Source organism: Megalobrama amblycephala, linkage group LG2, assembly GCF_018812025.1.
Source record: "Megalobrama amblycephala isolate DHTTF-2021 linkage group LG2, ASM1881202v1, whole genome shotgun sequence".
NCBI lineage: Eukaryota > Metazoa > Chordata > Actinopteri > Cypriniformes > Xenocyprididae > Megalobrama > Megalobrama amblycephala.
Window position 1 is genome coordinate 13,471,470 of NC_063045.1, and position 11,256 is coordinate 13,482,725.

Below are 11,256 nucleotides of genomic sequence, written 5' to 3' on the forward strand. Positions count from 1 at the left end.
AATATATATCTCAGATTGTATTCGTCTGAAAGAAGAACCCCATATACACCTAGGATGGTTTAAGGGTGAGTAAATAATGGGGTAATTTACATTTTAAAGTAAAGTAATCATTAAAAGCAGCAGCCGACAAAACTGGAGCACGCTTAGAATAAACACTTATCATGTGTTGATGTGGACACTGATATAGTGATCTTTATACAGTAAACCGATTTAGTCAATCACACAGAATATTTGGATATTAGTCGTTAAGATGCTGCTTTTTAGGAGAATCATGTGAGAGAGTTTACATAAGGAGTGATTAAATACACTATTATGTGGCAAAATTCAAATATTGATTTTTCAGTACTTCCTGACACGGCGACTGATATTCACGAACCATCTGTGTACATTATAAAACATTACGTCATCAAAGACGTCAGAATGTCTGATGAGATATGCCTAGTGGGCAGAGCTTCATAGTTCATAATATGCTCCTTGATTTGTCCAGATTAGTCTCTTGGAGATTACTGGCAACTGCTTTGACTCACAGTGGCCAAACAAAGTGAACAGGATGCGATGTAAAAAGCATACACATCTTTATATCACACACATCTATAGAATACTGCTGTGAGCTAACAATGCAGTGTGTACTAAACCACTCACTTTTGTTCCACAACCAGTACAATGAGCAGGCCGGATATGTTCCTTTAAAAAATACATTACATGAAAAATAAAACATTAAAATCAATCAAGAGACTTTAGGCATCACAACATTATAATGTACAGTATGAAAAATAAATAATCATCACTTCTAAAAGTGTTATTAAAGGATTACTGTTGTTAACATTAAATTAACCGTTAAATAGTGTTAGAAGAAAGCAAACATAATCTAAACTGGAAAATTACGGTGTAATGAGCATTCACAGTTAAATATCTTTTAAAAAGATTAATTTTTGTAAATTAAAATAAAATACAAATGACATGGTCCCTATTGTAGTGTGTGTATCAAACCAACTAGTTGATAGAAATCACATGTGTGTCTTATTCATAAATTTTGATACCAGTACATCTCTCTCATCCAAAAATGAACCAATTCAGGACAAATAGCAGGGTTTATGCAGGTTTCAGTAAGTCAAATTTAAGACCTTTTTAAGACATTTTAAGACCATAAAGATTGAAATTTAAGACCTACACGACGCATTACCAAAAATATTAAAATCAAAGAAATTCTGGAAAAACATTTTATTTCAATGAATTCAGTCATTGAAAAAGCATTAATTTAATTTACAGATAAAGCAGTCACATTAGTAACCTTCCACACACATCAATGTGCCAAATGCCCAAAGCCTTAGGCCCAAAATGAAAATAGGCTAAAACAAACTTGCCCTCAAATAGAATAGATTTCATCTCATATTTATTTACATTACAAAACAGCATATTAATAGCCTAATAAAGATTGAACAGGCTACTCCAACCCATGTAACAACCAATGTACGTTAGCGTGCACACACACACACTCACACCAGATAATCCATTTTAGATAGATAGATAGTTACCTCGGGATAATTACAGTATCTATCTATCTAACATGGATTATCTGATATGTGTGTGTGTGTGTGTGTGTGTGTGTGTGTGTGTGTGTGTGTGTGTGTGTGTGTGTGTGTGTGTGTGATTTTGGCTTTCATTGAACATTACGACATACGGCCCGGTAAGAGTACGAATCAATTCCCTCTTTATAAACTCCCCCTATCCAAATCTCGCCATAAGCGATCTTGTTGGGCCGCAAGAGAACGTCTTCGCGATTACTGAATCAGGGAACATCACTTGGAAGAGATCGCTAATCTCACTGTTGCTATTAAATGAGTGGTGTTTAGTCACCGTGTGTAGTATCCAAAGCACCTCGGCTTTCGATGTGTCAGTCGATCCAAAAGTACCCCGAAGGTTGTTCGACGGAGCTGCGATGATATTGCGCTGGAGACCGGAGGGACCAGGCATTGAGGAGGACGACGGCAGTGGTGAGGCTAATTGGTCCGCTGAAGGCATTTTGCGGCTAGCTTGTGTTTCTCCGCTCTGGCGTGTGACTCCAGCGCCTTTACACCGCTTCACACCCAGACTCCCTAACTGTTTTTTTTTTTTTGCAAAGTTTGCAGTGAGCCTCGTACCTGGAGCTGGGTAACCAACAGCAGAAATCGCTGTGATCTAGCCATGTCTCGTTGAAAGTACATTTTCCCATTTTCCACACGTAGCCGAACTTTAACAAACTCTGAGGAGACGCAGACGTATTTCGCGGGCAGGTTTTGCATTTATCACGGGATTTGTAGTTTTATCACCGCGTATACCAACACCAATATACCCCAGAAAGAACTACGACTCGCTACTTTTTTGCTACTTTGTAATAACTTTCAGCAGGTAGCGTTTCTGGAAATGGGTAAAAAAAAATTAAGACCTGACTAAATGAAATTTAAGACCTCGGATGAAAATCTGGCCGTTTTTAAGACTTTTTAAGGCCTTAAATTTACAGTTCAGAATTTTAGACTTTTTAAGACTTGTTAAGACCCCGCGGAAACCCTGAAATAGGAAAATTTACATTTGAATAATGTTGTCAGCCAAAATGTGTGATTGCTATAAGTAATCATCAGCTTGTATTTTCATTATTAGCCATTTAATGGTGCAACTGTGTTTATGTTTTGTACGTTTTCGAAGACGTGACATCGACTATGACAAATCTGTGTCATATGATGACATGAGTCCACTTGGACTCCACTTTTATCCATTATTAAGTTCTGTGGCTAGTGGATTGTTAAACCTTTATGCATGGCTGACCTTTTTCACTTAAATGTAATTTGATCATTTCAAACGCTGATTTGATATCTGCCATGCACAATGGATACATGCTAAGACTATGGCCTGTAACGGCCTGCCTGAGTATTTTAATGAAATGTATTTGCACAGGATATTTTATCGAACATATTTTTACCAGTACCAAGTGCCTTCTGTTGTAAGGTCGTTATTGACGAAATACAATGTATTAAATACATTTGGATGTATATTATATTGTCAGTTCATTTATGTGTATTTTACCAAATTTAGTTCAATAGGCTTCTATCGTAAATGTTTTTTTGTTTTTTGTTTTTTACATGTTTTTGACGTTGAGGCTAATGTCTCATGAAGTCTTACCATACAACAGGACGTCTGTCAATGTGACCGGAATGAGATTTATAAAATTGAGGACTGTGACACATAAGTCCAATAAAGAGTGCAATGACCAAAGTGTGTACAGTGTATTTATTTAAAGGGGATTAAAGAGTTAGTTCACCCCAAAATGAAAAATATCATTAATCAATACCCTCATGTTGTCAGATTTATGTTAAATTTATGTTATCAAGTTCTATGGAGGGACAGAAAGCTGTCAGATTTCATCAAAAAGTTCTTCATTTGTGTTCAGAAGATGAAGAAAGGTCTTACGGGTTTGGAACGACATGAGGGTGAGTAAGTAATGACAGAATTTTCATTTTGGGGCGAACTAACGCTTTAAAAGTTTTTACATTTATTGTCACAGGGGTAAATGTTTTGTTAGTTTATACACGTCAATCAGCAGAAGTATATTTGCTTTTAGTATTTCGACAGAAAATGAACTGCTTTCCATTAACTATGTATGGAGAAATTGCAGCCTACTAGCCCAACCCCCTTCCGCAGTGTCAGTAAACACCTGTATGAGGTGGGAGGGGGCGGGGCCACCTATAATTCTAAGGCAGCTTTAAGGCTCAGGTTTTCAGCTAAATGGGCCACATTGATTGCCCTGAATCCAGATGCACACACACACCAAGACATGGAGGTGAAACTTTCCAACGGATATGGCTGGAAGAGGTGAGTTCACTCTTGCCTTTGTCTTTCATTTAAAGCATGAACTTGTGTCTATTTAATACTGTGGGCAGTTTATAGTCATCTAATATTTTAACAATGCACTGGGTGAGGTAATTTTGTAAACTGCAACCGAATGGATATGACAAATATGCTGAACTGAAGATAACTCTATACTACCCTAAATGTGTAAATGTAATTTAGTTAAATCATACTGCCTGGTAACAGTGTTGAGAAGTGTTTAATACTAAACATATTAAAAATAAAGGTTCCAAAAAGTGGGTTTTGAAGTAATTTCATAAAAGAGCTTTTTTTCCCCTAAAAGAACATTTCAGTGAACAGTTAAGTTAAAAGTTCTTAAAAGATCCAGTTTTTTTTTCTTAGTGTGAAGAACATAATTATAAAAAATAAACTTTTTCCACTATAAAGAGCCTTTTGTGCAATGGAAAGGGTCCGTGAATGTTAAAAGTTCTTCACTTTATTGAGTGTAACTTACATGACAGAGATCACATTACCAAAAATGCATTAAAATTTAGAGGCAAAAAAGGTTCGTTGTTAATTGTCAATAGTGTAGCGAGAAGCACAGCTCACACACAAGTCATTTTAAAACCAAGTAGCCTAACTTTCTGCTTGTCAACTCCCCGTGTGGAAAATGTTTCCCTCACGCGAAATTCCCTTTAAAATGACTGGATTTCAAACGCGAAAATTCAGCGAACAATGGTAAAATGTGCCATGAAATCAAAATTTAAGTTTTTTGGCTTTTAGTATGAATATGATAGTCTTATTGTTACAGTTAGTGGCTCCAAAACTATGACAAAATTCGCATTCAAAACACTCAAGTCGCTCACTTCCGCCAAAAGACCTTTTTCACAGACTGTGATGACGCGTTTTAACGGTCATCAATATCCAAATATAAAAAGTTTTTTATATTTTCTTTTCTTTCTTCCTTTTTTTAATTTAATTTTTTTTTTTTTTTTTATGTAGATATATTTATAACACTATATTTAGTATTATATCACATTTGCATCAAATTACAAAAAACCCCAAAAAACTAGTTAACACTGCCGGCTTTGGGAGTGACGGTAAAAATGACATCTTTCTCTCTTCTAACAGCCGTTACAAATCACTCTGTTTTTTCTCTTTTTGAAAGTTGTGAAAACGTTTCAAGGCACTTCAGTGGGCCTATAGTTTATAATGAGTAGAACGGGACCAGTTTACATCGCCATTTTTAATAACAACTTCATCATCCCGACCTTAAAGGATTAGTCCACTTTTAAATAAACTTTTCCTGATAATTTACTCACCCCCATGTCATACAAGATGTTCATGTCTTTCTTTCGTCAGTCGAAAAGAAATTAAAGTTTTTGTTGAAAACATTCCAGGGTTATTCTCCTTATAGTGGACTTCAATGGCCTCCAGACGGTTGAAGGTCAAAATTACAGTTTCAGTGCAGCTTCAAAGGGCTTTAAACGATACCAGACGAGGAATAAGGGTCTTATCTAGCGAAACGATCGGTCTTTTTCGGGAAAAAAAAAATACAACTGTATATGCTTTATAAAAACAAAATATCGCGGAAACTGGAAGTACGTTCAAGGCATTCTTCAAAACGCTTAATTAAGATTTATAATCTTATCAGTACCATACTGGCACAGAGAGGAGAGTTGAATGAATGAACAGAAATTAAAGTGTCTGTATCGATATTGAACAGGTACAGTACCTGTAAAAAATATTAGAATGATTTCTGAAGGATCATGTGACACTGAAGACTGGAGTAATGATGCTGAAAATTCAGCTTTGCATCACAGGAATAAATTACATTTTAAAATATATTCAAATAGAAAACAGTTCTTTTAATTTGTAATAATATTTCTCAATATTTGTTTTTACTGTATTTTTGATTAAATAAAGAGCATAAGAGACATCTTTCAAAAACATAGACATTGTAATGTTTTCCAAACTTTTGACAGGTAGGCTACTGTACATTTACACCAACTTATGAAAAAAAAAAAACTGGCGCCGTGTTTGTTTCGTAAGTTGAATAGGAAAGGCGTAGAACATACAGCATAAGTGTTTTGAAGAATTTTTTTTCGAAAATGACCGATCGTTTCACAAGATAAGACCCTTATTCCTCGTCTGGTATCTTTTAAAGCCCTTTGAAGCTGCACTGAAACTGTAATTTTGACCTTCAACCATTTGGAGGCCTTTGAAGTCCACTATAAGGAGAATAATACTGGAATGTTTTCATCAAAAACCTTAATTTCTTTTCGACTGACGAAAGAAAGACATGAACATCTTGGAAGACATGGGGGTGAGTAAATTATTAGGAAAATTTCATTTAAAAGTGGACTAATCCTTTAATGGTCCTCTGTCTCATTTGTAGCGTTGAAAAACATAATTCTTGAAAATCGGTTCGTTCAGGCGATAAATTTAGAAACGATTCACCAATTCAAATTAATGTTATGTTTTCAGCTCGGATATGTATCTTATAATCGGGCATGATTTTTATACTTGGTGTAAATGTACAGTAGCCTACCTGTCAAAAGTTTGGAAAACATTACAATGTTTATGTTTTTGAAAGATGTCTCTTACAGTGTTGGGGAAAGTTACTTTTAAAAGTAATGCATTACAATATTGCGTTACTCCCTAAAAAAGTAACTAAATGCGTTACTTCGATACTTTTTATGAAAAGTAATGCGTTATATTACTTTTGCGTTACTTTTTCTCACCGGGGCTGGGCTTGCTTGTTTGTTTTTTAATAACAACAAAAAAAAGTTCTATTTTTGGCAAAAAGGCCCTTTCACACCAAAAGTGAAATGAATAAGCCTCAGGCTGAAGGAAATGCATATTTACACCTGTACAGTAGAGGGCGCAGCTCAAACAAACCTTTCAGCTGTGCTGCCATTCTGGATTAAAGAAGAATAGATACAGGAGAAGGAAGTTCTAGTTCTTATTTCTAAATCTAATCTAAAGTATTTTTGCTTATTAATTGGTTGAATTAGGTATATTGAAGGTCAGCAGTAAAGACATTGGTTAATAATTTAGATTAAATACATAAAGTATATTTGTGTAATTTAATATAGTTTATTATTACAGGTTTGCAGAAATTCTGAGATTGCATTTCACTGTTTTTATTCATTTTGAGGAATACTGAATGTTTTCGTGCAACTGAGATGAGTAAATGCATGTTCACATTTAGTCTAAAACTACAATAACCATCATGCTTACACAGCGCACACAACATCCTCTGCACTTTGTTTCTCTCAATATGGGGACAGGAGATCTGTCAGTCATTAACTGTGAAAAGTAACTTGCGTTACTTATTTGAAAAAGTAACTTAGATATTTTGTTGTAAATTGAAAAAGTAATGCGTTACTTTACTAGTTACTTGAAAAAGTAATCTGATTACGTAACTCAAGTTACTTGTAATGCGTTACCCCCAACACTGGTCTCTTATGCTCTTTATTTAATCAAAAATACAGTAAAAACAAATATTGAGAAATATTATTACAAATTAAAAGAACTGTTTTCTATTTGAATATATTTTAAAATGTAATTTATTCCTGTGATGCAAAGCTGAATTTTCAGCATCATTACTCCAGTCTTCAGTGTCACATGATCCTTCAGAAATCATTCTAATATTTTTTACAGGTACTGTACCTGTTCAATATCGATACAGACACTTTAATTTCTGTTCATTCATTCAACTCTCCTCTCTGTGCCAGTATGGTTCTGATAAGATTATAAATCTTAATTAAATCATTGGAATTTATTTCATTGAATACCTTTACTGTTTTTTTATCTCTCTTAGATGCAGTTTGGCTCAGGAAAGAGCCTCACATGGGTGTCACTTTAAAAAAGGATTCATTCTGCTGCTCACATTGACATTCTTATTGTCTGCCATTAATTACTTCTCTGATTTCTCTCTCAAGTCTGCTGTGCCTCCTCACACCTTGTATAAAAATGTGGTAAATCAGATACGCTCCTATTACATGGTTATTGAGTTCCCTTCTGGCCGTGATAACCAAACAATATTTTTAGCACCTGCACCCGCACCCAAAGCTAATCAACAAGTCCAACAAACAGCTACACAAATGCCTACACAAACCACAGACATTTCACTACATTATCACATAGCTCATCCAAGCAATTATCATTTCATCCTGGATGAACCTGATAAATGTAAGCAGAGTCCGTTCCTGGTCTTGATGGTTCCTGTTGCGCCCAATGAGGTTGCAGCTCGTAACGCCATCCGGAGCACGTGGGGGAATGAGAGCACAGTCCAGGGAAAAGCAGTGATTACGCTGTTCTTGGTGGGTTTGACTGGAGGATCCGACTCTGAAAAAGTTCAACAGCAGCTGGAGGAAGAGAGCCGACAACACAGAGACTTACTGCAGAGCAACTTTGTGGACTCGTACTTCAACCTTACCATAAAGACGATGGTGATCATGGACTGGCTGGCCACTCGTTGCCCTCAAGCGACTTTCAGTATGAAGGTTGATTCTGACATGTTCTTAAACCTGGAAAACCTGATGACCCTCCTAATGGCACCCGACACACCCAGACAGAACTACATCACTGGAGTGGTGATGCGGAACCGGCCTGTCATCAGAAACCAAAACTCAAAATGGTACGTGTCAGAGGAGCTGTACCCCGAACCGAACTACCCCACGTACCTGCTAGGAATGGGATATGTTTTTTCCAACGACCTGCCAGAAAAAATAGTTGAGGCTTCCAAGGTCGTAAAGGCCTTTAACATAGAAGACGCATATGTGGGTGCTTGTCTGAAACAGTTGGGCGTTGCACCCTCATCCCCCCCAAACCCTTCACAGTTTAAAACCTACATGGGACAATATAAACGAGAGGATTTTTTTGGGGTCATTACAACAATATTGGGATCCCCACAGCAGCTAATAGACATCTGGAAGGACATAAAGAGGCCCACATAAAAGGAATCAAATTTGAATGTTTATTGGTTGCCTGAATTTTAAAGGGCTATTTGTATGTATAGGTCATGAAGTAAATAGTTATTTTTAAATGTATATTTTAACTTATTTTTTCCTTTTAGATTATGTTTTATGTGTGTGTGTGTGTGTGTATATATATATATATATATATATATATATATACACACACACACACACATACATATTAAATATTTATAAAGTGTATATGTATGATGTATGTCTATGTCTATGTGAATATTCCATATGTTGCATATAAAATTGGATCCAGGTACAAAATTGTGATTACAGTAGTGTACTTCCTTATAACAGAGGCTGTCATTCTGATTTCACATTTCAATTTATTAAAGTATAAAATAATTTTGTAAAAATGTTGTCATTTTTTTGTGATATCTGTAAATGTCTCTTATGTTTCATATACAGGACTTATTTGTAACTGAATCTCGATTTATTTTATTAGACTTTAATTTTTTATGGTTGACTATAAATATTTAGAATACAATTTTAAATATAAATGTTTTAAATAAAATAATACTGATTTCACAATTTAGGCCCATCAGCCAGTCCACAAATCACACAGCAACAGCGATTTAAGAAAAAAAGTTAATTTTATTTGATGGTTGTTGCTTTCAGTACTTTAATACTCAATTGTTGACAAGGTCACATTGGAACCTTCATCTAGTCTTTTGCATGTCATGCAAATAATGTTGGTGGCGAGATAGCAGCTTCCAGACTATTATAATGCCATAGATCTTCAAGACATTTAGACATTAAAAAACACTATATTTAGAGCCATCTGAAATATTAGGAGTTATCTTAAGATGCTAATTGGCATCAGAAACAATGGAAAACACGTTCCGATGGAGGAGAATGTTTGAGAGAAGGGTGTAACATGATCCTTTTGAGTAGCAAAACGATTCTTCGCAAGCTCCCTGTGACCCACTTGACAGCCTCGCCAGGTCCAATAGGTCAGGAAAAAAAACAAAACAAGAGGACGCACAATCTGGATACGACGACTGTTCAGTATCGCTGTTACTCTCAAGACAAGATAAGGTATGTGCAAACATTTTACAGATTTGATTTTGTAATGGCTTTAAGCATCTTGGAGTAAATGGCATCTCAGATTTTTAGAGGGGAGAAAGTATACTGAATTTGCATCAGGGAAATTTTATATGATTTTGCCGAAAAGCCTTAGAGGCTCTAAGCGCAGTGGTCAAAGACATTTGCTTGTTTACCTCATAGAAGCACAGTGTTTTTGCATTTTATCAACTGTGCAACAATGGACCCACTTAAATTTAAGAGGATAGTTCTGTCATCATGTACTCACCCTCATGTTTTTTGAAACTTGACTGACTCTGAAACGTTTAATTTTTTTCCCAGCCTCGTTCAGATGTTCTGTAAGAGTTGGCTACTTGTTAGTCTCCTCATCCTACTTAATGTTTTATTGCTGTATTTCACTGCTACTACCCTCGAAAAAAGAAAGTGGAGAAAGGTGGCGAGAAAACTAGGGAACTACCATGTTGCTTACCCTCAAAATTATAGATTTATCATCGACGAACCAGAGAAATGTGAACAACAAAAGCCCTTTGTGGTGGTTATCGTTCCTGTGGCTCCGGAGAACTTCGAGGCACGTAATGCCATCAGGATAACATGGGGCAGCGAGGAGCTCGTCCGGGACAGAGTGGTGCTGGTTCTGTTTCTTCTGGGCTCGCGAAGTGGAAACGAAACACTGCAGGAGAAACTCCAGAATGAGAGCCAGCAGTACCAAGACCTTCTGCAGAGCAACTTCCAGGATTCCTACAGGAATCTGACCATCAAAACCATGGTGATGATGGAATGGCTCAGCAGAAAGTGTCAACAGGCGTCCTACGCGGTGAAAGTGGACGCTGACGTGCTTCTCAATATGAACAACCTAATAAAAATGCTTGTAAATCTGAATAAACTACAACATAACTACATTACCGGCCTAGTTATGTTTGGAAACAGTGTCTTGAGAGATCCATCCAACAAGTTTTATGTCCCTCACGATGTGTATCCTAAATCCAGATATCCTCCGTATCCTCTGGGAATGTGTTATATCTTTTCTATGGACTTGCCAGAGAAGATCCTACAAATATCAATGCATATCAGACCTATTTTTATTGAGGACGCATATCTGGGCATGTGCTTGAAGCATTTGGGAATTACCCCTAAGAAACCACCAAATATCGGGCAGTTTGTAGTCAGACCACCGCCACAATTCAATCGCTGTTACTATTCTAAACTGATAGCAATACTTACAGAAAGCCTGACTCAGCTGATTTCCTATTGGATGGATATCCACTCATCCAGCAAACCTTGCTGAGAATGCAAAATATCTACATAAATGTTCAGTTTAATTCATTTTACAAAAGTTTGTTTTACCTGATAGCTGTGTGTGACAATTGTTTGATACATTTGCATCCTGAATGATACA

General features: G+C 36.2%; 2 protein-coding genes across 2 annotated transcripts; both read left to right on the forward strand.

Annotated features, from left to right (window-relative positions):
* Window positions 1-2,553: 2,553 nt before the first annotated feature.
* b3galt10.1 (beta-1,3-galactosyltransferase 10, tandem duplicate 1) lies at window positions 2,554-8,928 on the forward strand. Its single transcript, XM_048182859.1, has 2 exons — window positions 2,554-3,846; window positions 7,649-8,928. The coding sequence occupies exons 1-2, from the start codon at window positions 3,635-3,637 to the stop codon at window positions 8,784-8,786; spliced, it is 1,350 nt and encodes a 449-aa protein (XP_048038816.1). The 5' UTR covers window positions 2,554-3,634; the 3' UTR covers window positions 8,787-8,928.
* Window positions 8,929-9,942: 1,014 nt separating this feature from the next.
* Window positions 9,943-11,256, forward strand: LOC125262831 (beta-1,3-galactosyltransferase 2-like). The gene has a single exon (XM_048181696.1). It carries the CDS (start codon window positions 10,192-10,194, stop codon window positions 11,143-11,145), a length of 954 nt encoding a protein of 317 aa, XP_048037653.1. The 5' UTR covers window positions 9,943-10,191; the 3' UTR covers window positions 11,146-11,256.